Source organism: Phoca vitulina, unplaced genomic scaffold (assembly GCF_004348235.1).
Source record: "Phoca vitulina isolate PV1807 unplaced genomic scaffold, GSC_HSeal_1.0 scaffold19, whole genome shotgun sequence".
Classification (NCBI taxonomy): Eukaryota; Metazoa; Chordata; class Mammalia; order Carnivora; family Phocidae; genus Phoca; species Phoca vitulina.
In genome coordinates, this window is record NW_022589722.1 from 23,293,618 (window position 1) to 23,320,943 (window position 27,326).

The following is a 27,326-nucleotide window of genomic DNA, read 5'->3' on the forward strand; positions in this document are numbered from 1 at the left end:
GTTGCCCCGAGCCTCTGCCGAGGGAGCAGTGGTTTCTGGCATGAGCTCGGAGCCCCCACAGCGGTCCCCTCTCCCCTCTCCCTCCGCTGTCTACACCTCTCAAGAAGCAGGGGTGAGAAATCCTCAGACAGACAAAGGCACAACTGGCCACCTGCCCCGAGTCAAGCAACAGTCTCTCGCAGCATCTGTCCAACCCTGCAGAGCACGCACGGTGTGCGCCTGCGTGTGATTCAGTGTAGTCCCCATGGACACACGTTCACTGTGACCCTTAGAGGAAGGAGAAACTAAAGCCCACAGAGATTAAGGGAGAGCTGCGAGGTGATACAGCTGGTAAGCAGCAGAGCTGGGCTCAGACCTAGGACCTCTTAGGAACTCAATCTTGTGCAACTCATGGCACACGACAGAAAAGAAATGCCAGGGTGTTCTTCTGAGAGCCCTTCACGTGGGGGAACATCCCTTCCTAGCCCAGCCGGTGCCCGGAGCCCAGACTCCTGTGGGGACCAGAGCTGTCCCCGAGGTTTTCAGGGCAGTGGCTGGGGGCTGCAGACTCCGAGCGTGCCTGCACCCAGAGAACATGAGACCAGCCCAGGGTTCCTGCTCCTGGTGGCAAGGCCCAGGCGGGTCCCGGAGTGGGGACGCCTCAGTTCCTGCCCACCACCCTCTTACCCTCCAGGTCAGTGATCATCGCCTCATGCTTGTTCTTGAGCTTGGCAAGGCTCTTCGACTTCTCCTCCTCTTCCATGAGGTTGGTGGTAAACTCGGCTATTCTGTCTTCCAGAAGCTTCTTCTCCTGCGGGGCCGAGGGTGGGTCAGAGCTAAAAGTTAGTTGAGCACAGAACACTTCAGCTCTCCTCAAATATAACTTGGCCAGAAATTTAGGATTGAACCAAGGGAAGGACCTTAAATACTTGACACACTAGGATTTTCTGGATCAAAGGATAATTCTGAAAGGTCACTAGCCGGCGCCTGGATGGCGCAGTCGGTTAAGCAACTGACTCTTGGTTTTGGCTCAGGTCATGATCTTGGGGTCCTGAAATCAAGCCCCAGGTGAGGTTCCACAATCAGCGGGGAGTCTGCTTGAGATTCTCTCCCTCTGCCCCTCCCGCTCGTGGTCTCTCTCAAATAAATAAATCTTAAAAAAAAGAAAGAAAAGTCACTAGCAGCCCTAAATTAGCTGGATAAGCTTCCTTAGGATCTACAGATGTGGGTGCCCAAGGCCTTCCTGGACCTGTGTCACCCGTTTGGGCTCAGGTAAGAAGGCACCCAGGGGATTCAGACGCAATGATTCCACCCTCTCTGTGCCCGGCACCCGTCCACTGGGTGGGCTGCGACCTCTGCCTTCCTCATGCCCCCAGAGCATCCTGGCTGCTCCCCCCGCTTCTGCCGCGTGGCCACTGCTGGAGTCCTAATCTCAGCAGGTCCCCGACCAGGCTGACCTCACAGTCCCAGGACTAAACAAGCGCCAACACCCAGCCTGGGCGACTCCGTCTCGTGTCACAGAGTCCGCAGGCTGGTGTCCTGCCACGTCCGCCCCACCCCACTCGGAATTGAGGATGGCCTTCTGACCCTGTCTCTCCTTCTCCTGACATGACTCTGGGCTTTTATCTGCTCGCCGGCAGACTGTGACAGGGACCCGACTTGGCTCTAAGAGACTCTTAAACAGCCACTACCCTGGGGACGGCTGGAGGAGGGCACCTGTGCCTCAACACTGAGCCACCGCGGTCCCCAAAGCCCCCTGGGGACAGATGGGCAACACCCCACAGACGGCTCAGCAACAAGTCTCGGGTCTTGGGAGCTTGCAGAGAGCTTCACCGAGAAGAAGTGCCAAGCCTTGCCCTCGGGCCCCACTCAGTGGTGAGAAACACCCCTCCGAATGGGACGCTGGCACCTGGAGGCCACGGACACCCAGAAGAGGACCCGTGACGGCGCGGATGCTGTGACTGCAGGAGAGGGAGGGAGGCAATGGGCCGGGAGTCTTGCGGGTACCCGGCCGCCGCCCGCGCGGCTCAGCACTCGGGGCCTCCTCACCTTGGCCAGTTTGCAGTTCTGGTCTTCCATGATGATCTGGTCTTCCTCCAGCTTCTTCAGCTTGGCCTCGGTGGTCACCTTCTCCAGCTGCAGCTTCTGGCGGGCACTCTCCTCCTCCTCCAGCTGCTCCTCCAGTTCCTGCCGCGGAGCCGGGGAGACCGTGGCGGGGGGGCTCACGGGGAGACCATGGGGGGGGGGCAGACTACACGGACCCGGCCCACCCCGCACTTGTGGGCTCCGTCTTTAAAACTGGGGGACGGAGACAGGGACCCCGGCCAACCGTGTGCTCGCTGGTTCTGAGGTGCCTCCTCCCAAGCGGCCCACCAGCGGCGCGGGCAGAAGGCAGAGCTGATCGCCCTGGCCCCGCGGACCGACCGCAGCGAGGACGGAGGGAAACTGAACTGGCTTCGCTGCTCCGTTGGCAGTGCTCGCTGCCCGCAGAGGGGAGCTCTCAGAGGCCGCCCCAAGCGAACGGGCCCCGGCGATTTCTGCGCTCTCTCCGGCTCCAGGGGCGCTGCGCCCCGCCCCTTCTCTGGAGGGGAAAGGGGCCTCACCTGGATGTTCTGCTGCATTTTCTTCTTCTCGGCCTGCAGGTGCTGACAGCGCTCCTCCTCCTCCTCCACCCTGGCCTCCAGGTCATGGCAGATCTCTTCGAGCTCCTGCTTCTTGGCGGTCAGGCGGGCGCGGAGCTCCTCGGCCTCAGCACACAGCTCTGTTTCCGCCTGGAGCTGCTCCTGCAGCTGTAGCTTCTCCGCCATGAGCTGCAAAGAGCCCGGGGACCGCGTGAGTCCCCCGCAAGCTCCTCAGGCCCCGGCAGCACAGAGGCTCCCGCGCTCAGGCTTCTGTGGGGAGGAGACCGTGCCGACCGGAGCAATTCCCATCTCGAGGGTGCCGAGGCTCCCAGGCACTTCCCAAATGTCGCGTTCCGGATCCTTCACCGCTACCCCGGGAGCTGTGCACCACCATCCCCGGGAAACAGGCTCAGAGAGGTTCCCCCAACTCCCATGAGCTTTCTGCCCCACCGGGCACCTCCCTACATCACAGAACCCCGAATGGGGTCTGCAGAGAGATGAGCCGCTGGTGACAGTGACCCTCCAAACATGCCCCGCCCGCCGCTGGCCAGCAGGTGGCAGCAGGGGGAGCCCCGCCCCAACCAGCCGGGCCGTGCCTGCACACACCCACCTGGGACTGGAGCGTCTCCATCTCCGTGAGCCTGTTCTCGGCAGCCAGTTGCTTCTCCCGGACCTTCACCAGCTCCTCCTCCTTGGCCATCATCTCCTCCTCCTGCCGGCTCACCTGCAGCAGCGGCTTGACCTGGAAGAGACGGCGGAAGAGGCGCTCGGCTGAGGATGCCTGCTCGGGCCGGGCCCTCCCCCGCGCCCAGGGCAAGCTGGCCGGAGCGCCGGGCAACTGGACCCGCTCAGGGGGGAGGCACAAACACACCATCTTTCTGGAGATCAATTCGGCACTCTGTGCCACAGGCCCCTGACCCTGCTAAGTACAGGTCAGGGACACCACCTCCGTGTTTGCACGAAGACGTGGACAGCATGTTTACAATGGTGGAACACGAGGAATGAGAGAAAGAAACACCACGGGAAAAGAGGCCACCTAAAACAGCACATGTCTCCAGGGAACATCATGCTGACTTTTTAAAAAATGATGCTCGTGAAGGAATTTTAAACGGAAAATACACTAAACACAAGACTGTTTATGCAAGTCAGAGCTCAGCTAGGTAAGAATGCATATGGTTTACAGAGCGGAGACTTAAAGGGGATAAAAAAAGGCAGTGGAGTAAACAGTGAAACGTCCACTCCTCACGGACACTGGCTCGGGGTTGAAGGGAGCACGTGTGAACCTCCGTTTTCTTTTTCATGCTCTTTGTCAGTCTAACTTTTCACAACGGCCACAAATTATTTATTACAATTGAAAGCAGCCCGAACGACGTTCAAGATTTTTTTTTTTTTTTGAGAGGCTAGGGAGGGGAAAGCCTGTGTAGCTGTGTACACGTTCTGACCCACCGCCCTGTGGCTGCTTGGGAGGACAGCGCCCCCAGCACCCAGCGAGGCCCGGCAGCCAGGCTGTCCACACCAGACACGTGCCACGGCGTGCACGCTCTGGACCCCGCAGGGCAGGCCCAGCCCTGGCTCACACGGCGCGGGGGTGGGGGGGGGGTGTTGAGGCCAAGGCTACGCACTGCTCCCAGGGCTCCGAGTCCCGCACAGAGGCCGGCGGGAGGCCCGCCTGTCCCTGCGCCACAACGAGGCCGAGGGCGCTCATGGGGTCGCAGCGAGGGAGGCCCGTCGGAACCCACCTTGGTGAAGAGCCTCCACCACTGCCAGTTTCGCAGCTTGAGGTAGGCGGCGCAGTTCCTCTGCAGGACCTTCATGGCCGTCAGCTGCTGCTGCCGCTTGGCGAAGGCCCTGGGGAGAGGGACCCCGTCAGGGCAGGGGACCGCACACCTCCAGCAGACGGGAGGCCTTTCCGGGGCAGCCGACCCCTCCCTGCCTGAGACGCCTCAAGACACAAGTGTAGGGAAGGAGCCTGGCCTTGGGGGTGAGTCCTGTGGGTGACCCCGCAGAGGGTGACAAGGACCTAGGTCACCAAGGGGCAAGTGAGTTCACGGGGTGGAAGCCCCTTGTGAATTAGATCTGCGTCCAGTGTGACTCCTGGTCATTCGGGAGACGTAGTGACTTCAGTGTCCCACCCTCCTGCCACCCTCCATCAGTGGTCTTTGATTGGTGGCAAAATGTCAGCAGCTGATGTCCTGCAAAGGTGGGCTTAAGATGTCAACTTGGGGGGCTCTGGGATACATGAAGGCTCCATTTGCCCAAACACCACAAAGCCATGCTCCGTTTCCCAGGGTTCCCAGCTCACACTGCAATGTACGGCCCCAAGCACAGATATCGGGGTTCAGGAGACCCAACATGCAGCCACCACACCCACTGTCCCGCAGCAGGTGAGCCCTACCCTCAAAGGAACTGCTCTGGACTCGAGGACGGGCTCCTGTCCCGGGAGCACAGGGGACTCTGGGGACAGAGTCTGGGCATCATTCCCACACGAGGGACACAGTGAGGAATACTGGTAAGCAGGACTGTTTGGAGCAGGCAAATCAGGCCCAGAGTCACCCCCTTCCCAGCCGGTCACTTTAAACCTCAGGCATAAATCCAGAAAGCAGGGGGCAGAGAGCTCCACCTGGGTGTCCCGGATCAGACTGACCCCCGACCAGCGTCAGTGCCCCCGTGCAGCAGGAAAGCCGGGAAGGGCCCGAGCACGGGCAGGCTAGGCGGAGGGGGGCCCCTCCAAGGACTCACTTCCTGGCCAGGTAGCCCCTGCAGCAGGCCTGGAACCCGATGATGACGTCTGTGATCTTCAGGTCCCGCTCCTCCTCCAGGTGGGCCAGCACGCCAGCCCGGAAGAAGACCTTGCTCTGGCCGATGCGGTACAAGTTGCTATCCAGCTCCAAGGCTTTGATCTAGACGGGAGCAGACAGGCCGCTCACCACGTGCCACCACGGGGCCCTCGGAGCAACGCCGGGAGCCAGCAGTCTGTCCCAGAGAGGCTGTCCGTCAGCGGCTGCCTCTCTGCTGGGCAGCCTGTCCCCTGGAGCCCAAGAAAGCAGGGCTCAGAGGATGCCGGGAGGAGGGGCAGGTGGCTTCCCGCACAGGGCAGGGTGATGCATCAGACAGCAGAAAAACATAGAACCTCAACATCAAAAGGACCTAAGGGTCTTCTCTCCTTCTACCTCCCGCCTCCATGCACTGCCATCATGGTCTACCAATGCCCAGCTGGGCCACCCTTAAACCAGAGGTGGCTGAGCATCATCGTCGTCGTCGTCGTCGTCGTCACCAAGACTAGGACACACCCCAGTTCAGGCCAAGCCCAGGACCAAACGTTAATTAGGTGACCTGGGGCTATAACCTCTGGGAGGAGCCCCTGCTTCCTCAGCTGGAAAATGGGAACAATGCTTTCTTTAATTAGAATAAAGTGAAGAAATCAAGCAAATAGTGCCTCGTCCCCAGTATGGCTGTGAGAACTGAACGGGAGAGCACAGAGCTCAGCGCAGGGCCACACGCGCTGCGGACTGAACAGAATTAGTGCTCGTTACCATCACTGGGAGGTTTGGGCACAGTATGGGCTCTCTTGTTGACCCACTGAGGCAAGGGTCTGCCTGTCCGCCTGTCCTCCTGGGAGACAAGGATTCAGAACAAGCTCTGAAAAGGCAGAGCCTAGAGTGAGCTTCGGGGCCCCCAAAAGGCCCTAATCATCCTGGAGAGGCCCGGGGAGGAGCAGGGAAGAAGGCAGGTGGAGCCAGCATGGGCATCTTCCCTCCCTGCCCCACCCCTAACCCGGACAGCCTAGAGAATGGGTGGCCCACACACCCTCCCCGGTCATGCCCTCCTTCCCACGGGCTCAGGGCTGGTGAGCGCCGGACAGCAGGGAGTGGTCTCCTCCCTCCCATCCCCACCTCCCTATCACCTAATGCGGGGCTTCCCACATAGGAGGTGTCGACTCCCTTCTTCCCTCTTCTCTTTCTGACAACCCCCCAACCCATCGTCTCTCCTCTTTGGAAAGAATGCAGAGGAAAGACAACAGGAGGCAGGGGCCGCTCACCCTGGACATGTAAGAAACAATCTGACACCTATATAGTAGGAAATAGGACAGGGGGGTTCAGGCCCCAGCGTGGCCACTGAGCCACCGGGGGCTGTCATTCATTCTAGCAGAGTTCAGAGAGTCTGCTGCACATGAGGCACTACTCAAAGGGCTGAAAGGAAATGTCCAGAAGCATGCACTGCGGGGGCTTGGGGCCATGCTTCGCTGCCCCCTACCACCCACGCTGAGCGTGACAATCCGAGGAGATACGAGTGTGAAAGCACGAGAATGTGCCCCAAAGGAAGGGACCGGCTCCCGTCAGAGCCTGCCGTGGCCGCAGCGCTAGTCTCCACACTGGCCCGGGCCCGCACGCCATCCCTGACCATCCCAGGGCCTAGAGGGCCGCCGCTCGGGGCGCGCGGCAGAATCAGGACTGGAGCAACGGCAGGACAACAGCGCAGGCGTCTTCCAGCGAGAAGGCCGCGTCCAGGCACACGGGCGCCGCCAAGCGTGCGCGCACCCCACCCCCCACCCCCCAGCGGGAGGCAGAGGCGGCAGCTCTACTCACCATGAGCACGCACGCCTGCTTCCCGTCCATGAAGCCCTTAGGAATGGAATTTGGTGTGAGGATCTCGTATCTGAGGAAGAACAAGAAGCCTGGTCAGTCTACCCCATGCCCGGATTCCTGGGATGCACGGCAGAGAGGACCATCCCTACAGGACAGCGCACGGACGAATCCCTTCACAGAGTCTCCCAGGGAAGGAAGACATTCAGCAAATCCCACCCTGCTCTTTCCTTAGGTGGAATGACCCAGAAAGGCTTCAGGTGTTCCAGACAGCAAATGGAAACTCACACTGGACTGTTTCGGTCACTCAGGGGCAAGCTTTAGGTTGGGCTCACCAACTGCGACCTGCCCGGTGTCCGCATCTGCCGCCTTTCCCCCGAGGCGCTGCAGGGGCCTCTGACAAGTGGGGTGGCCCCAGAAACAGAGGGCTGCATCATGCCGGCAACGGCACACAGGACCGTGTCATCGATGTCCCGCTCTGTACACGCAGCAAGCAGCCGCAGTGCTCTGGGACCTCCATTTCTACAAAGTTCTTCAAACACCCCGGTCCCCGGCTGATTCCTCTTTAATTTCTCTTCCAAGATCCTCAAACGGTAGCAAACAGTACCAGGCCCCGAGTCACAAGGGGTGACAGCCAGCAAGATAACAAGACGGGGAAACCCCTTCTCATACAGAGAAGGAACGGGAGGAGCCGGCCAGACCCCAGCTGTGCGGGGATGAGGAAACACTCCCTCGCTCACGCGGCCCGCCGCAGGAGAGACAGGCTCCCGGCCCCGGCTCACCTCTGCCGGAACTCCTGGAACACCACCCTGTTGGGGAAGCCCTGGCGGCAGATCCGGATGCCCTCCAGGACCCCGTTGCAGCGCAGCTGGTCCAACACCAGGTGGGGATCCAGTTTGCCAGCCTGGAGAAAGAAAGAAATACACACAGGTGGTCTTGCGTCGGTGTCCAGTGTGGATGAAGAAAGGTAGGGCAGGCCCCTCTGGACTCAGCGGGGTAAACGTCCCCGGGAGTGGGAATGGGAGCCTTTGCCGAGGCTCTCAGTGTGGGGGCGTGGGGGCGTGGGGAAGCACCACTTCTGCGCAGGGAGACACACAGGGGCCCAGCACCCGCACCTTCTTCTCGTGGTTGGGGATGATGCAGCGGACGAAGTTCGGGTTGGTGTTCCTCAGCGTGGCCATCAGCTTGGCCAGCTGCTCTTTGTAAAGCTGGCCCACCGTCCGGAACATGCCCTTCCGCGTCTTGAAGGCCCCGGGCAACGCCGTCTCTGACATGCCAGCCACCTGGTCCAGGCCGATGATGCGGTCCACTGCAGAGACCACCCAAAAAAGCACATGAATGCCCAGTGGTCCTAGCGGGGGGTGGAGGGACAGGAGAGACAGACAAACACACCCGGACAGGAGGAGGAGAGACTACAGAACAGAGAGACCGTCTCTACTTAGAATCTACACAGAGGGCTAAGGTCAACTCCAAACGTTCAGCAAACTTGACTTTGTGAACAGGAGGCGGGAAAGGGTTTGGAGAGCCTGCAAAGCCACTGGGCGGGGGGTGGGGTGGCCCATTGGCTAATCCCACGTTCATATCACCCATCTTCAGCCCACTGTGCAAGCTCGTTCCCAAAGAGATGTAATAAAGCTGCAACAGGATCTCAGAAAAGTGAGCCTGGCTACTTCACTAGGGTGGCTCTAAGGAGGTGTTAAAACTTGACCTACAGAATCCTATAGTTCCATAGTCCCATTAAGAAAAAAAAAAATCAGTATCCTGAATTCACACTGACCTTTACCTAAGGGCTCAGAGCTAGGAGTTAGAAAGTGTAACTGTAAAGCTACCTGCCATGGTTATGAGGACTCTGGATGATTCCCTCACTGTCTGAAGGCCTCCCGTGCAGATACCTCTAAATCGGGGACCTAGGGGAGCCTGGGTGGCTCAACTGGTTAAGCGTCTGCCTTCAGCTCAGGTCATGATCTCAGGGTCCTGGGATCGAGTCCCACACTCAGCAGGGAGCCTGCTTCTCCCTCTGCCTGCCCCTGCCCCTGCTTGTGCCCTCTCTCGCTCTCTTGACAAATAAATAAAATCTTTAAAAATAAAATAAATACATAAATAAATCGGGGGCCTAGAGCAGCAGGTGGCATCAGGAGCAGAGAGGTCCCAAAAAGCCTGCAGACCCCCTCCCGCTCTTGTATCTTGCTGGGTCTCCTAGCTCACAGGTCTTTATCATCTCCAACGCCCTCCCGGGAAGTAGCCCTTAGCACCGTGGCACATGCCCAGAGCAATGAAGGAACCGCTTCCTCCGAGGTGAAAGCAAAGGAACAAACAAACCCAACCGAAGTGGCTGGTGATTGGAGGTCCATTTTAAGCAAGAGCAATATTAAATTTGAAGGCTTCTGTTCCTGGTTGTAAAAGCTAAGGACTCTGTGACAAAAAGTCTGTTTCCTATTCCTCTGTGGCCAGATCTCTAGGATTCATCTGAAGACAGCAAAAAGAACAGGTGCTCAAGACAGGGGCCGGGTGTGAGGACAGACTCGCTGAACCGGTCAATTAAAATGGGAGGCATTTTTGACCTCACACACCCAGGCCCATTTCACTGGCTACGGAAGGCTTCCTGGGAGTGGGTGGCTTGTGAAGGCCACTCAGGCTGCTCAGAGGAAGGGTGAATGTGCCCCATGATAACCGGCTATTTCAGGTGAGCACGTCCTGCCCCCGGGAGGCCTGGCCCAGAAGGAGCAGGCCCTTGCTGAGAGCGCCAAACAAAAGCACACAGACTCTTTTAGCTTTCGGGTGCACATACACACAGCAGGGCATAGGACTCCTAAAACTCATGCTAAGACGCCCGCAGCCATTCAAGCAGCAAGATGGTGCCGCCTTCAGGGGGTGGAACTCTGAGAATATGAATTTTTATGCTGGTTCCCCCCCGCCCAAGATCTAGATTGACAGCCTGCCCACAAGCCAGGGGCAGACCAAGGAAAGGGACAGTCAGGCAGGAAGAGCCAAGGGGTAGGAACACTCGGCAGAAGCGTGCCCCACACAGCCCTGGATGCACCGCACACAAGGGTCAGCACTCCGGGTGGCCAGTCACCTGGTTCTAGGTGGAGAATGGGAAAGCGTTGATAGAAATAGGCTCTCTGAGTGCTCTGCATCTCTGCAACAGAGAGGTTAAAGCAACACCAGGCAGAGGCAAAGGAGGAACCGACAGAAGCAAGGAAAGAGAACTCCAGGGCCACCAGCCTGCCGTGGAGAGGTGGAACCGCAGGACGGGACACGCGCGTGAGGAGGCGCTGGGCCGCCGTGGCATTCCCACGGGTGGAGGCCCGGCCCTCGTCCTGGGACCGCGACGAAGGAAGGCAAGAAGAGGCCGGCCACGGCCACAGGGAGGCAAGGGTGGGGGGCAAAGGGCGTACCATCCTTCCACAGCTCTGAGACGAACTTGTCGGAGGACTGGTGCAGAAGCGTGGCGATGTTGTCGTTCAGGGGGTCCATGTTCTTCATCAGCCACTCATCGGCCTTGTAGTCCACCTGCGAGAGTCGGGGGCCCGAGTCACAGGCTGCTCTGGGGACACAAGCACTCCGAAAACCAGCCAAGGGCGGAAAAGTTAAAAACGCCAACACCCCTTGACCTGGTATTTCCTTCCCCGAGAAAGAAATGAGTGAGAAGGGCAGCAGGGCATCAGCAGGACATTCTCGGAGGTGGGACGCAGAACAGGGAAAACCTACACACAACACAAATATCCAACAATGGGGGACTGCTGAGAAATTTAGGTTGTGGCAATATAACAGAATATCCTGTTTTTATTTTTTTGTTTTTTTTTCTTTTTAGGTAATATAAACATAAGGAAGAAAAATCCTGGCAGGACAAAACCAAAATGTTACAATATTCCTTTTAATTAACAGGGCAAGGATTTTTGCTTTATCTTTTCAGGATGCCCGAGTTTTCCCTGAGCTTGTTAATTATTCTTATTTTCTGAAATACGTTCTTAATGAGTAATCCATTGTACTTTCACTGCAAAGACCCCAAAACGATACCGAGTGCAGGCCGCCTCGGCCTCCCTCTTCCTAACCCACAGCACGGCGCACAGGTGACCACTGTCCTGGGGCTGGGGCTCCTCTACGGCCCCGTCTGGAGGTTCTCCCACAGGTGCGCTGCCATCGACGACGAGGTGTATGATGCTGGCTTCCTGCTACCTCCAGGGAGGCAACGAAGCCCCCGAGACCGCGTCCTGGCCATCTGGCTGCCTGCGCACAGCCCGCACGCCTATCCCTTCGGTTGCTGCCCCGCAGCCCGGGCGTGGACGCACGCAGCCAGTTTCACGGTTTAGGCTCGCGCCGATGGGCTGTGCGGTGTGACTGGTGTTTTGCATTATAAATAATACTGCAGTAAGAGCCCTGTGAGCAGCTCTGCCCGTGCGTGCATTTCTAACAAACATAGAAGTGGAAATGTAGGCTCAGAGACATTACCTTAGCTAACTATAGGAACAGGACTGGTTGGTTTGGGTTTTTTGTTTGTTTGTTTGTTTTTTGGTTTTTTTAATGGGTGTTTTTAAACTCAAGAGCTGTGTGCTTCCGCATCTGCAGGAGCAGCGGGCGAGGACCCTGGTGAGGACCAGGTACGGCTCCAGAGCCGTGAGAGCTCAAGGCTCGCCTGGCCCGACTCATCACATGTTCTGGCTGCAACTGTTAGGAGCTTCGAGCAAGGAACACAGAACCTGCTGAAACCAGCTTTATTTTAAGTACAGATCTCTGTGGACTCGGGACACCCCTCCCCAGTTCGGGATGACAGCAGTTTTGCCATTTTGTCGCTGGGCATCCTTGGCCCTAACGAAGCTGTCACCCACAATGGTGGCTCTCAGCCAGGCCACTGTGCCCCCATCCCATGTTTGGCGACGTCTGTCACATCTAGGGAGAGTGCTACTGACCTCTGGTGGGTAGAAGCCAGGAGTGCTGCTAAGCGTTCCTGAATGCACACGACAGTCCGGGACACTGCGGACGGTGCAGCTGCGACATCAGGCATGCGGAGGCCGAGCGGCCCCGCGCAGAGCACTGACCTGTGCTGAGCACCGGGCTGCCCCAGCTCACTGAATACACGTAATGCTGCACAGCGGTGCTTACTGATTTTCCAGATGAGGTGACCAAGGCTCAGAGAGAGGTTAACTGGCCCAAAGTCACACCACTGACGAGTGGCAGGGTTCTAATTCAAACTCCAGCGTCTGCCTTTAGCACAAATCTCCCTTCTGCGCCCGGAAAATGCACCTAATGACAAGACCCGAGTACCAGCCCAAGCACCGTACAGGACTGCTGCAAGCTCCTCGTACAATGGCACACAGGACGGGGCTCCGTGAGGTGGGAGCGCCGTGTGAACGCTGATTCCTGCCACGGGGCACCCCGCTGGACAGGCACTGTCCCCCGCCCCGCCCGCAGGGCTGCCCAGCTCCTCGGCCTAGACAGAATCATCTCCACCTCCCCCGATGAGGTCCAGCCGTGCGTGTGCTCGCCTCACCTTGCCTGCATAGTGGATGATGCAGAAATCAGCTTTGTCCTTCAGCTGCTTGGGCTTCTGGAACTTGGGGTGGGTGCCCTGTTCCTGTACCACCTTCTCCACGAAGCTCTTGTCGGTGGCTTTGGGGAACCAGCATTCCTCATCCAGCAGGGCCAGGATGCCAGGGGGCCCTGCCTGGGAAAAACACAGCATCACACAGGTGAGCACGACCCAGGGACCCACCCCATCCCTGCCCTCACCAGAAGCCGGAGGTTAGGATTCAGAATCCCCAGAATCTCAGCAGAGGATAGGCGGCACTCGCCCCCACAGGGAGGGTAAAAAGAAGCATTAGCAGAACTCAACTCAGGAATTCTAGTCTAGGGGTGCCTGGCTGGCTCAGTGGGTACGGCAGGTGATTCTTGACCTCAGGGTCATGAGTTCGAGCCCCACATTGGGCATGGAGCCCATTTTAAAAAATAATAATAAAGTTCTAATTTAAAAAGAAACTTCTGAGCTCTAGGCTGTGGCTGACACACTTTACCAGGTGATCCATCACGGAGTTTCTCCAGCTTAGTGCCCTGGAAATCATCTGGTAGGTTTGATGGATGTGTGCCATGACCCGCACGCCCGGGGGCTGTCCTCAACAGGCACCTGCCCCCCTGGAGCCACTCTGAGACACTGCCCCCCACGCCGTGTCTGCACCACAATGTGGTGAGATGTGAGACTTCGAGCAAGTCCTCCAAGGAAGCCCCCAGAGCCCCAGCAGCACACTGAATTGATAAGACAGACTGAAACGCTGTGGAGCCTGGCTGACGAGACTCAAAGCCGGATAGGATCTTGCTCATTGGCAAACACATCTGATTTAAGAAAAACTCATCACAAAAGTAAACTGCTTCACGTTAGGATCATGAATCATTTCAACCCCTGCCCCCAACCTTAACTAATACTTCCAAATGCACAAACTCCCCCCTAGATCGTCCAGCTAACTGGCATTTCAGTGTAACTCTGGTTGTACCCATTTTCAGCAGCTCAGGACTCTGGAAAGATAGGAGTACAGTGCTGTAACTCAATTGAGAGATAACCCAGAGCAAGAAACAGGTCAGGCTCCATGAAGGAGCACATCCTGTCCAACCTAAAACACAAGCAGGTGACCCCAACCGCACCTGCAAGAGCTTTCACTACAAAGTGAAGGAAAGAGGGAAGACTCTCTGGCTCCCACCTCCCACCAACAGCCAGTGCTGTGGGACGGAAGCTCTGGTGCCCAGTTAGCCCTAAAGGGGGACAGACTCAGCACCTGTACCGGGAGCAGCATTCATCACCCTGGGTCTGCCCAACGCCACGCTGCAGCAAAAGCACCTGGGGACAGGATGCTATGACCTACCAGCAAGCCCGTTTCTTTAAGACAAAGAAAGGCTTGTTGAGCCCACCCCTCAGATAAACGCTGGGTGGTCTTCTGGGACTGAAGACAGGATACTTGGGCACCAGCCACAGCCCCACCTGGTTGGCAGCTGGGCAAGGCCCCCAGGCCCCAGATCTGAGCCCGAGGGCCTATTCCTGCAGGCGGCATCGACAGGGAGAGGAACCAGACACAATCCCCCACGCTCCAAGTCAACGTGGAGTGGGAGGCAAGGCGCCCCCCACTCCCCCCGAGGGGACGATTGACAAGCCAGGTCTGAGGTCTGAGCAGGTCTGGCTCTTACTGGCTTCTCGATGAGGTCGATGCAGGGCTGCAGATCGAGGCCGAAGTCGATGAAGTTCCACTCGATGCCCTCGCGCTGGTACTCCTCCTGCTCCAGGATGAACATGGTGTGGTTGAAGAGCTGCTGCAGCTTCTCGTTGGTGTAGTTGATGCAGAGCTGCTCGAAGGAGTTCAGCTGCAGGGAGAGAGGGCTACGTCAGAGGGGTGCCCGCCCTCCCGCCATGAAGCCGCGGCCCCTCAGGGAGAAGTGGGACGGGTATTTAGGATGGACCTCCTTGGGCAGCTCAGTGCTGGCCCCCGGGGAGCCCAGACGGGCAGGCGCCTTCCCTTATCAAACCCAGAGCAGGGGTTCCTCACTGCCTGGGGCCCATGGACCTTTCTAGAAGTTTGGTAAAGCCTCTCTCGGAACAAAATTTGAAAATGAATAAAATAGATGTTATGTTGAAATATAATTATCAAAATACTGTGCCATACCAATACATGGTGCTTCCTTATTAATAAGCACAAGCTGTGGGCTTCCTAACTTCCAGGGGTTTGAGCGTGAAGGACATCACATCTCCACCACTACTGTGGTGGGAAAGCGTCTGACTGCCACTGGAGACAGGCCCCGAGCGCCGCCAGGGCAACTGTGGCTTGTGTATCTTGCTTAATTCACAATTCAAAAGAAATACATCACGTCAATGAGACGTTAGTGAAAACTAGAGGTACTTCCCCGCCCCCGGCCCCCCACCGAGTTCATGGTCTCTCTGGAACCTGCCATAGACCCCAAGTTAAGAACCTCTGATCTACTGCAAGTATCACTTTTCCCAGCCAGACCTCAGTCTTCGTGGGCAGAGACAGTGTCCTGTCCCAACGCTCAATAAATAGTCACTGAAAGAGTAATCTCAGAAAGCACCTGCCCGTGAAGGCTCCCAGGACACCCACTAGAAGGTCCCGTTCTCTCTAGCACTGCCGCTTGGGAAAAGGCGTGCCTGTTGGAGCTTAAAATATGCCCAACTGATGTGTCCTGTCTCCACGCGAGGGACGAGCTGGCCCACTCGGACTGCCGTGGGGCCAGAGGAAAGAAGACTCCACGCTCAGGGAGGAGGTGGCCAAGAGAGCACGAGAGAGGAGCTCACATCGAAGATCTCGAAGCCGGCGATGTCCAGGATGCCGATGAAAGAGGCGCCCTGCCTCTTGGTCTTGTCCAGAGCCTTGTTGATGCGCAGCACCAGCCAGCGGAACATTCGCTCGTAGGTGGCCTTGGCCAAGGCCTCGATGGCAAAGTCAGCCTGGGGTGGGGGGAGGGAGGGGACACACCCAGGGGGACAGAATGTCAGGCACAAGGAGCCTTTAAACCTTGTAACCCTTTGCTCCAGTCACTCCACCTGCGGGGCCTTCCCCCAGAGGGACAGCCCTGAGGATAGAAAAAAAACCTTCACGCACAAATATGGTCACTGCAATGTTATTTATAATGACCCCAAACTGAAACAACTTAGATGCCCAACAATACAGGCATTGCATTAAGTACCTGGACATTTGCAAAAACCTTTTTAGGATAAACAGGGACATACTGAGGTATCTACAGAAGAAATGATAAGGTGTATGAGGTTTCCCTCAAATAATGCCATGTGGGAGGTGGGAAAGTAAGATTAATGATGAGCCAAGACTGGCCGGGAGTCAGTAACTCTCGAAGCTGCCCATGCAACAGGCACATGGGGCTCATTACACTATCCTGTTTTGCAAATGCTGGAACAGTTCCACAATAAAAAAAGCCAGGGTGACAACTAAGTTTTAGAAGAAAAAGCACTGGGGGCGCCTGGGTGGCTCAGTCAGTTAAGCGTCCAACTCTTGATCTCAGCTCAGGTCTTGATCTCAGGGTCATGAGTTCAAGCCCCATGTTGGGCTCCAAGCTGGGCATGGAGCCTACTTAAAATAAACAAACAAATAAAATAAAAATTAAAAAAAAAAAAAAAGAAAGAAAAAACCTTGCAGGAAATAAAGAGCTGCCCAATACCTGTCACTGGTTAGGACTGTGACAATTTTTTTTTCTTCTTCTAGATTTTTCTGTATTTTCTGAATCTAAAGTATTCATATAGTAGCTTCATATGGAAAAATAAAGCCTCTTTAATTATTAGGGAAATGAACAGCTGGTAATAATTATGCACGCCGTCTTTTGAAAACAGCATTCTCGGCTATGGTGGGACGGCTCTGAGCGGAGCATCGCCCGCGGGCCCACAGCCGCCAGCGTGGGGTACATGGACGGCAGCCCTAGGCAAAAGGACTCATCAATGTGGACTCCAAAGTATTTTTGAGAGGTGGGAGTATAGCACCTTAAAAACACCCACCACCAGCGGCAACAGAGAGGCCTGGCTGGGGAGGGACCCCAGCTCCTGGGGGAGGTAGGCCCACTGGTGCGGCGCAGCCGAGGGCTGTCTCTCACCACGCGCAACGAGACAGCAGGTGGTGGAGAGACAACCGCTTGGCACGGCCTTCAAGGGCGGTGGATGCCGCCGTCCTGGCACCTGAATGAGTTGTGCTAGAGAAACAGCGAGTTCTCGCTTCACTCTACACCCGAGCAGGACATGCGTCCACACTTGCCGACCCATCAATCTCAACGTCAACTCGATGCAAAGGGGCACGACATAAGCACAGCCCTTCCCAAGCCACTGGCCTCGGGCAGCCTCCTGACTCCCTGGGGCCAGTTTTGTCACGTTCTCACTGGGGGTAAACACCACCTTGCTCCCCGAACTGCTGCGAGGCCTTAATGAGGGACCCAGGCAAGGTGCCTATCACAGCAGTGGCCCAGCGCGGGCCCCAAACTGGCTGCCGCAGTGACCCTGCTAGGAGGCAGCCCGACCCCCTGGCCAGAGGGCATACCTGTTCCTTAGTCTGCGCCTTCTGGACGTAGTCCCGTCCCACCTTGATGCGTGGGGTGAGGATCCCTCTGGTGAAATCTGTCACGTTGATACCCAAGAGGTGGGACACTTTCTGGGCAGCTGCGATTTTTCAAAGAGTGAGGAAGGGAGGGGTGAGAAGTTTTAATTAAACCCGAGAGAATGAGTCCCTCTGCTCAACCGAGAGGTGGTAACTGAGCGATCATTACCAGGACAACTGGCTCCGGGCCCTTCTTCAGCAGGGCGCAGAGTGCCCAGCTCTCCCCTCAGACCCCGTGGCCGTGGCACCTCCTCACTGGGGGCCCGGGGCCGGTTCCTCTGCACATCCCTGGCCACACGGTGAGTGAGGAAGTGGGTCCTACCCGCAAACAGGACAGGGAGGAGCTGGGGGTGCAACAGCACACGTCCCACGGGAACATCTTTTACAATCCAAACACGCGTGTGTTACGTTTTCTCAAAAGCCCCAACAAGGGCACATTAAGGCTGACAGCTTAAATGGGGTCATTTGCAGTGACTCAGGGAATGGCAGTGGCCGAGCAGCAAATGTGCGGATGGCAGCGGTCCATGGTCCTAACGTGTTCACGGGGAAGGCACGCATGAGATGGAGCATCAGCAGAAATCAAGGTTTTACTAACTGGGACAACTGGTTTGGCCTCTAGAACAACGGAGGGAAACCCTGGTCGGCATGATCAAGGGCTTTCCTAATTCCTTCTGAGGCTTACTCCCTGAAGACACACCAGGGTCACATTTGTGTCTATTTTATAAAAAAAAATACAGAGCATGGGATGCCTGGGTGACTTGGTCGGTTAAGCGTATGCCTTCGGCCCAGGTCATGATCCCGAGGTCCTGGGATGGAGCCCTGAGTCAGGCTCCCTGCTCAGTGGGGTGTCTGCTCCTCCCCCGGCCTCTGCCCCTCCCCCCACTTGTGCACACACAGTCTCTCTGTCAAATAAATAAAATCTGTAAAAAAAAAAAAAAAAAAAAAAAAAAAATACAGAGCAATAGCCAGCCATGAATACACATAAAATGAAAAAGAAAGGTTTGGCTAGAATTCCTACAAGACTTCTTCTCCTGAGCAAATCCAAACCCAGACCACGGGCCCCGTGTTCCAGGTGACAGGACCAAGAGCATTACCTGTGTTGTCGGGCATGGACGCCTGGTCGGTGTTACGCTCCTTCTTGAAGACAATGTTGCCGAGCTGAAGAACGCCCGAGATGACTCGCAACAAGCCTTTGGGGGGCAATCGAAGACAGCTCAGAACCAGGCGGGGATTGGAATAAGCCCCTGGGTAGGGGCAGTCACTCCCTCAGGGGCCCTTGAACAGGACAAGCCATGGACAGCCCATCACTAGGGCCTCTGGCAGGACTCGGCTTGGGCAGCCAGCCTTCTACTTGGACTCGAGCTCTGTTAAAACTCCCAAAACTTCTAAATCTGGACCAAGAACATGCCTCTGGCCTCAGGGCCCACTGCCTATTTTTATAAATGAAGTTCTATCAGACAAAACTGTGCCCACCACTTACATACTGTCTATGGCTGAGCCAAGGTGGCTCCAACCCTCACGCTAGAGAACAGGGCGTACTCTCCCTCTCCCCTAATCTTTCGAAAATAAAGCCACAAGGCCTCTCTACCCTCCTTCTGGGGCAACAGGAAGACACGGGCATGTCCCGCCTTTCACCAGTGCAAAGACCCCAGCCCCGGCCCCTTTCTATACTCCACCGAGACAAAGCAGGAATGGAGCAGAAGACCCAAGCCCTGAGCAGGTAAGCGCCTGGCCTTATTCTCCTGGGCATAAATGCCTGTGGTACTGCTGGGAGCAAATAACCCTGACCGAGGCACCATTTCCCACATGCTGGAGGCCTTCCTCCTGGCCTCTACAGGCCTCCCCCAAAGTCAGAGCCAATGGGAAGCTCTCCCCAGGCCTCAGCTGCCCCAACGCCTCCAAGGGCGTGATGACCAGCCCCCCGCCTCCCCTCCTTCAGCCACAGGAGGGCCAGCTCTGTACCCATTTGTTCCTCTTCTGGGATGCCCATAATCCTCATGGCCTCCATGGTCTCCTGGAACATGTCCTTGTCCTGCTGCCCTGGGATGGTGACGTGCCCATTGGATAGGAAGCGGTATTTGTTGTACGGCTCCAACAGGAGATCAGCTGAAAGGGGTGGAGGGCAAGGCAGGTCAGTGAGGGGCTGTAACCAGTGCTCTAGGCAGCACTCTGACCTCCAAGGTCTGGGAGAATGGGAAGCACCCCTAAAGGCCTGAGAAAAGCCCAGAACGGCAGAGTAGCCAGAAATGCTCTCCCCTCGGATCGTTGAGACTCCCCTGCACGTGGCCTCTGAGAGCATGAGGGCCCCCTGACTCTCAGAGGCAGACTCGACCGCCCCGGCTTTTCTCTGGCATGGTCAGAACAAGAGGCCAAGGCCTCAGACGGGGGGCGTTTGCATTCCCCAACTGCAATGTGTGGCCCGACTGGGGCCGGCAGACCACAGGCCAGGCTGCTGGGCCCACTACTCACTCTTCAGGTGCTCCCCAGCCCCGGACAGCAGGTAGTAAAAGATGTGGAAGGTCCGCTCCTCCTTGGCTTGGCGGATGGCACGAGATTTCTCCAAAAGATCTTCGCAAATGTTAAGGAACCGTGCACACAGGAGGAAAGGCAACTCCCTACCTTCCCGACCCCTGTCAAAAGCAACTGAACCTCACCAGACAGCAAATGGCAAAATAAAACAAAAGCAAACTGTCTTGGCTCTCTCCTTCCGGGCGTAGAGCCTGGCAAACAGCAGCTCCCACACTCGGGAGCCCTGTCTTTAAAGAGCCCCCTCTCACAAGGGGATGGAGAGCAGGATATTCTCACCAGCAAGGCTATAATGCCTACACCGGGGAGAAATAAAGTAGCACCTACTCCAACCCCGCCCCTCCGGGAACCACACTGGAGGGTCTTCATCGTCCCATCCCTTCCGAGGCACAACTCTGTCCTGCTACTAAAGAAGAACCTGAGTTCAGGGTCCGGTGTTCAATGAGCTGCTCCTGGTACTCCTCCCAACGCCAGGGGTGAGGTGTCCCAAGAGGCCCCTGAGGGGGGCAGCTGCCGGAATCAGGCTGCTTCTCCACCAAGGTCTTGTCCCTCCCCGCCAGACCAGACACCCCGGCTGCAATTAACCAAGGATACAAGTCTCAATGTTGGCTCCAACGATGTAGCCATTGACATCAAAGTTGATGCGAATGAATTTGCCCTAAAGGAAAGACAGATGAAGCCATCAGAGGCCCCCTCAACCAGCCTGAGGGACAAAAGCAAGAGACTGCCCACTTGGGAGACCAGGGGCCCTGTGCCCACACTGCCTGGGTACTCAGGACTCAGAGCGCCACGCTGCTTGGAGCCTAGGCCAGGACAGGGTCAAGAGGTGCCCACACCCCTCCGCTGAGGCGCACAAGTGTTCCCCACTCCTTGAGCTGGCCCCGGCTTCTAACTGGCCGTGGGCTACAAAGGGACAATCGGTGGGACTGGCAGGTAACTCCCCACTCTGTCCCCTTCCTTTTTGCCACCCGGGCTGAAGAAGCCACGTAGGCAGAGCCACAGAGACTGGAGCGAGACCCAGCCTACTCCACGCGACAGGCCGGGAAGGCGACGTGCGCCGAAGCTGTGGGTGGGAGCCCCGGCCCCACAAGCTGGGTGCGGCTGGCCGCTACTCACAAATCGTGAGGAGTTGTCGTTCTTCACCGTCTTGGCATTCCCGAAGGCCTCCAGGATGGGGTTGGCTTGCAGCAGCTGCCGCTCCAGCTCGCCCTGGAAGGGAACCCAGAGGTGCAGTGAAGGCCGGGCAGTGGCGTGGGCTGTCAAACCTGCCGCGAGGCAGAGGATGGTGGCAGAGCCGCTGTCTACGCGCCCACCGGGCCAGGAACACAAACTTCCAGATGGGATCCGGCCATGCCAGCCTCGGCCTGGCCCGTGTCACTCGAGAGCAACCTTCCCACCAGGCCTTTGGAAACCTTCACTGGTTTGAACTTCCTTCCCAGGACCGACCAGCCAGTGTCCCTAGAAAGGGAAGGTGGGTGGCTCTCCCCACTCTAGGGAGCTTGGGACGACGGCCCAGACCGACTGTGGAGGACGCGTCGGGAAGCAGCACATGAACCAAGGAAAGGCGCCATTTCTTCTCGTGCACAGAGTCCCCACCCTCTAGATACAATGGCTTCTCTCTGCCCTCCGTGCCTCTAGGCCCCACCTGAGACCCAACAACATTTTTTTTCCTCTTCACAGGACAAGGAGATAGAGAACCAGCTCCACAAAAGATACCAGCTCGTTTCATCCGTGTCCTAACAAACACTGCATTTTCCTTGCGGGACCCTGTCGCGACATCCCCCAAGCCTGCTGCCAGCATGTCAGGTCTCCCAGCGGGGCGGGGTCAACAAGGCCCGCTCTGGGTTCCAAACTGCTTATCAGTAACACCCACGAACTCTACCTGTGGTCTCATGAGACTCAGTGGTTGACAAAACACCTCCTTATGCCTTCCTATCCCCGGGTCCTCATGAGACTCAGGGTAGGCAAAACCGGGTGGTCCCATTTCACAGAAGAGAAAAACGAGGTCGAGGGAGAGAACATGATTTGCCCAAGGTCACCCAGCTATCAACCAGCAAAGCAGGTACCAATTCAAGTCTACCTAACACCCGTCAGTCACCGCCATGGCTCCTGCCCTGCCCCAGCCTTGCTTGGAGCTCTACCCGGTCAGATCAGATCAATTCTGGAAGCAGCCATCACCTTCCCAGCAGGCCACTGGCTGAGGAAAATTCGGCTCTCATTCACCTTAATACCTGGGTTCTCTCAAGGGGGAAAGAACATCACACAAGGGCCAGGCCGGCTTTTGTATTTATTAGCAAGGCTGGACTTAAGCCAGGATTTTCCGGGAACGGCTGCCTGTGAGTGATGAAAAGGAAAACTGGTAGTAGCAGGAGCTCCCAGGAGAGTCGTAGCACAGCCTTCCAGGCACACCTGCTGCAGACGAGACTCGTCTGCAGAGCCCCAGGTCAGGGCCGGAAGCCCACCAGAGATGGGAAGGGGCCCAGGCAGGCCTCCTCCTCCAACAGCCAGCCTTGGCCAGGGCTCCCCCCTACCCGGGGGCCTGGGAGCCTTCTGTTTTCACACCACACAGATACGTGGAGGGTCAGCAGAGCCACGTGGCCGGACAGGGGTCAAAGCCACTGAGCAGGCCGTCCGTGTGTGCTTGGCACCAGCAGTCCCGGGACCCGGGGCCCCCACCCACAGGGCTCGGGCGGGCCTTCGAAGCCCAATTTGGATGAGCGCTGCTCCCCCACCCACTAAAACGTTCCTCTCAAAGCACAGGCCAGGCTGCCAGGCTGGCGGAGCCACTCCCATTCCTGTTTCCACAGACAGATGGGAGCACGGTCCCCACCAGGGCCCGCCGCTGCCGGCCCCGACTTGGAAGCAAAGCTAAGGTCTCTGTTTTGGGACCACATGCTGTTGCCGTGGAACGAGGGGCCGCCGGGCCAACCAGGGAGCTGCTGCTTCGGAGGCTGGAGCCAGGCTCCATGCACACAACAGTGAGGGCTAACCTCTGGGTTCTTCTTTATTGACCCATAACTGGGAGCAAAAGAAACCTTTATTTTTCAATAACATTTGCATGCTATGACATTAGGAGGGTCTGTTGGTAGCCTATGCTCATAAGGTTTGGAATTACCCATCCGGTTTCTGAAGGGCTTCACTGGGCGGTGTTTCTGCCAGTAGCTTCCAACTAGTATATACAAAACAGAGGGAGGAAGTGGAGGAGGGACCAAAGGTCACTGCTCAGGCTACGGATGTCGAGCTGGAAAGTCCCTTCCCCCAAGCTGTGCGTTGCCAGCCTTCAGCCCTGGCCAAAGCCTGGCCCTCCCATGGCAAGGTGAGGTTTGGGACGTTCCAGGGGGCAGTCTTGGGACAAACGACTGGGTCACTGCAAGGGACAGCTCTCGCCCAGTGTTTGCCCTGACAGGCTCCACAACACAAAGGCCATAAACCAAGTTCAAGTTCAAGTGTCTCATGCCCCAGCTGTGTGTGGAAAATCACTGTACCGGCTTCGGGCGTGGAAATCAGCCCAACTGTCAGTGGCCTTTACAACGGAGGGCCCGAGCAGTAATCAGAAGCCAGAGAGGCAAGCTATTCAACCTCTGCAGTTGGGGACAGAGTACCCATCACACACTACGACCTGAGACACAGGATGTGACAAGTTTGCTCCCACTTATCACCACGCCCCCCGGCACACCGTTGTCTCCAAGCCAAGTGCCCGGGGCCTGCGGCCCCTCTGCAGCTGGAACCCCAGACAGAAGGCACATGGGTTTCCGTTCTTGCTCTGTCTCCCATCCTGTCTCCCGTCCTCCAGGGCAGGGACTCCAAGGACACCCTCCAGAGACCCAGGCACACACCAGGCATTCAATAAATAGCTAGAAAATGGATTTTACTGCAAATTCAGAGACAGGAAAACCACAGCTAGAGAACTCCTAACCTCACAGTTCTGTGTTTGAAATAGGCCTCCTGAAAAGAATGAAAAATGGGGGGTTGGAGAGACGGAGCAAGAGGAACTTTATTAGTTTCTAAATATAACTCCTAACGCCCCACGGAAAAAGATTCAGAATGTCTTGAGAAGTTTGGCACATGAGAAGTTACTTTTGGTGCGATTCCAGAAGGCTGTACTCATTAGGACATTCTGCAGGACACACCCCAGGTCTGCATGCAAAGAGACACACACCGCTACTTACTGACACGCGCTGCACACAGCTCCCCAGTAAGGGGGGGCCACGGAGACACGGCGCAGGGCCCCCCGATGGCTGGAGGGGACACCTTGGGCACTGAGATTTCACAAGGAAGCTTAAGAGTGTGTGCTTAAGGGAGAGAGAGAGAGCACCACACGGGCATGCTTAAGACGATCACCCCCAACTCTGGGAAGCTCCAATGGGGGGCCTTCCGGGCATGGCTCCTGACTGGCACAGTGGCGGCAGGTGGGGGCGGGGGGGGGCGGGGGACCAGCCAGCTCCTTCTGGTCCGGACACAGAACGCGTGGGGCTCTGGGGGAGCAGACGCCCGCTCCACCGTGTCTCAGTCAGGGCTCAGCACGGGGCCTCACGACTGCCGTGCACACAGGGGAGTTCTACGCCCGGCCAGAGTCTGTGAGAACAGCTTCGGGACGAGGCCCATATACCCGCTCTGCAGGAGCTGACATTTCAGAGTGCACAGGAGGTCACTATGTGTCACACCCCGCCCCTTCTCCAGAGACAGTCAGTGAGCCGAGCCTAGGAGAACAGGTCTAGCCGCAGAAAGTGACAATGGTGTGGAGTGAAAAGCTGCTCAGAAAAAAATTACATAATCCAAGGGCACACGATGGGCAGAACACGCATTCTCGGTGCAGAACGTGCAGTAAACGTGCAAGGCTCACCTAGCGAGGACACTGCTGAGTTCGACCATAATCCATCAAGAGGGAGGGGGAGAAAAAGGGAAGTGAGATGACTTGCCAGTTGCCCTTCCTCTCTTCCCTGGGGGACTGTCCACCCAGAGGCATTTCAACAGTGGGGAAAGCAGCGGGGACTCAAAAGCAGGCCTGCCCGAGAGGCCTCAGGTCTCCATCAACTTGAGAACCAAGTTTTGGAATCTCTCTGCCGACCCTGGGGTGAGGCCTCACAGCAATTAGCTGCCAACACCGGGAGTGCGGCCTCGCAAAACCGGGTGGTCTCCCATTTCCACAGCAACTCAGAAAGTTAGGAGGCTGGGGGGCGGGGGGAAGCAGACTGGCTACCACCGGACCCATTCCCAGGATGGCCAAGCTGCAGCCGCCATGACAGTGGGTCCGGCCTCTGCTCCGATCCCCAAAACACTCCAAACCACGGACCACTAAAGGCTCTTCCTCGGGAAGATCAGGTGCGTCCGTGGGAGGAAGGCCTGCGCTCACCTGGTCCTTCTTGCTCTTGTGTGAGGAGGCCACGTGAGCCAGATACTGAATGACTTTCTTGGTGTTCTCGGTCTTGCCAGCTCCAGACTCACCCCTGCCAAGAGAGCCAAGAAAGTTCTCAAGGGGGGCCTGGCCAAATCCCTGAGGTCTGTCCCTTTCCCAACGCACGCCGCACCACCTCCAGTTCTACTACCCACCCCTAGCGGCAGAAACGGGAACAGGCAGATCTGCGCTAAGTTCCAGAATCCTCACTCTGGCCCCTGCCCATGGCCCTCTGGAGGCCTGACAGCGGTACATCCACGCACACTGCCTGGCCTGGTCACTTGGCAGCCTTTGTGTCCCCAAGTCTCAGGAATCAGCTTTAGGCAGCTGTTGACTCAGAGGTCAAAGGCACTTAAACACGTCCCTTTGGAACCACTTGGAGGAATGTTCTGTACCATCAACTCCCCCGGCAGTCAACGGGGGTTTTTTATCTCCTTGTTAAGTTCAGAGGACCGGGGCGAGCCCCCGTGCAGTGGAGAAAGCCTTCTGTTCAGAGCCAGAAGGAAGGTGCTCTGGAGGGACCAATCCGTTCCCAACTGTGCTTTGTCAAGAAGCCTCCTGCCCCCCCTGCTACGAACCTCCCCGCATTGTGCATGGGCTCCTCCAAGGGGGGCGAGCCAGTCCTTGGCCCTGAAATAAAGCTCATCCATGCTGTGGGGCTGCTGAGCAGCAAACCTACTCCCTTCGGGCCCATCCCTTGGGGAGGGGGCGGGGACGGGGGCTTGACTGGGAATGTTACCCATCAGCCTGGGTTTCGGTAGGAGCCCTCAGAGTCAGAACAAATCGGGGTGACACAAGGCCCCACCACCCAGGCGGAAACACTTACGTGCACAGAATGGACTGGTCCTCTCGGTCTGAAACAAAGGAAACATCCAGGTTAACTTCTGCCAGATACAAACGCCTCCCCCTCAGGCTTCTGAAGAGCTGCCCGTTGCCCAGAAGCAGAAAGCCTGGCCTGCTGCCCTTGCAGAGGGGGCCCCGCACACCAGTTGGCGACACAGACCCGATGCCACAGTCGGACGAGGGACATCCACAGGTGGCAGGAGCTCAGACTGCCCACCCTGGCTGCCTGCCCGCCCCTCGGACACCAGCTCGGGGAAAACTCCCCAGGAGTCTGCAGCACCGAGTGCTGAGGCGGGGGGCCTGCCCCGTGAGCTCAGAACGGGGGGTGCGGGCCGGCAGAGAAAAGGCCCATGCAGGTGTGGTAAATACCGTCCGACCCCTGTAGGAGCGCCGGTTCAGCGGCTGGGTGCGGGCTGGGGCAGACAAGGCTGGCTTTGCAGTGGGACGGCCCTGGGGTACCGCGCCGCCTCGGCCACGACGTGGGTGGGCCCACAGACGTGTGCCCGGGTTCCCGGAGCCCCAGGCCCCCCTGTGATGGGGAGAAGCCCCCGTGCGGCGTCTGGCACGTGGGCGCAGCTCGGAAGGAACAGAAGCCTGTCAGCATCACAACCTCTGACCGGTCTCTGTGACAACTCGGGTCTCGAGGCCTGGCTGTCAGGAACTTTCAGCAACGGTCTCCAGCTGTGACTCAGTCGGCAAGGAAAGACGTAAACAACTCACATCCACACTTTGAAAGCTAAGTTTGACAGAAATGCTTGAAGACATTTGGGCTGACCTGGTTCAGTGCGGGAGGTCCAATTTTAAGCAGTAACTGAAAAGACAAACTCATTTTACCCCCCCTTCATCCCACCCCATGTAGCACCCTCAGCTCCCTGAGGTCAGACCAGCCGAATCCAGGACCAGGCTACTTACTAGTATTTGAGCTGCAGTGAGGCATTTCCATCCCAAGTCTGGGCTTCCCTATCCATAAAGTAAATATGCTACTGGCTCCCTGGCAGGATTAGCTTGGAAAACAGAAATAACAGATGAAACGGGCCCGGCAAGTAGTAAAGAGAATGAACTCCACAAATGGCTGCTATTTCTTTCTCCGTCGTGAGGTCGCCATGACGGGTGGTGGCGGCACTGTCAGGACAGCGGGAGTCCCAGCCGAGGGGCGACAGGGGAGTCCTCCCAGCCGAGGGGCGACAGGGGAGTCCTCCTAGCTGAGGGGCGACAGGGGAGTCCTAGCCGAGGGGCGACAGGGGACCACTAGCCGAGGAGGGACAGAGGAGTCCTAGCCGAGGGGCGACAGAGG

General features: G+C 57.3%; 1 protein-coding gene across 3 annotated transcripts in view; it reads right to left on the reverse strand.

The window, feature by feature from the left end:
• Positions 1-27,326, reverse strand: part of MYH9 (myosin heavy chain 9) — a 90,668-nt gene that overhangs the window by 14,768 nt on the left and 48,574 nt on the right. Inside the window, exons 4-25 of one of the 3 annotated variants that reach the window (XM_032416169.1) lie at positions 26,016-26,043; positions 25,148-25,241; positions 20,911-21,003; positions 20,389-20,452; positions 19,738-19,836; positions 19,231-19,374; positions 18,363-18,458; positions 17,212-17,330; positions 15,471-15,623; positions 14,354-14,527; positions 12,675-12,848; positions 10,582-10,696; positions 10,260-10,322; positions 8,299-8,492; positions 7,966-8,087; positions 7,187-7,256; positions 5,340-5,500; positions 4,340-4,448; positions 3,211-3,342; positions 2,583-2,789; positions 2,029-2,166; positions 667-790 (exon numbers count right to left, since the gene is read on the reverse strand). In XM_032416169.1, coding sequence (XP_032272060.1) covers positions 667-790; positions 2,029-2,166; positions 2,583-2,789; positions 3,211-3,342; positions 4,340-4,448; positions 5,340-5,500; positions 7,187-7,256; positions 7,966-8,087; positions 8,299-8,492; positions 10,260-10,322; positions 10,582-10,696; positions 12,675-12,848; positions 14,354-14,527; positions 15,471-15,623; positions 17,212-17,330; positions 18,363-18,458; positions 19,231-19,374; positions 19,738-19,836; positions 20,389-20,452; positions 20,911-21,003; positions 25,148-25,241; positions 26,016-26,043 — 2,673 coding nt within the window. The remainder of the gene's footprint in view (positions 1-666; positions 791-2,028; positions 2,167-2,582; positions 2,790-3,210; positions 3,343-4,339; positions 4,449-5,339; positions 5,501-7,186; positions 7,257-7,965; positions 8,088-8,298; positions 8,493-10,259; positions 10,323-10,581; positions 10,697-12,674; positions 12,849-14,353; positions 14,528-15,470; positions 15,624-17,211; positions 17,331-18,362; positions 18,459-19,230; positions 19,375-19,737; positions 19,837-20,388; positions 20,453-20,910; positions 21,004-25,147; positions 25,242-26,015; positions 26,044-27,326) is intronic. The other 2 variants (XM_032416170.1, XM_032416171.1) reach the window with 2 other exon arrangements.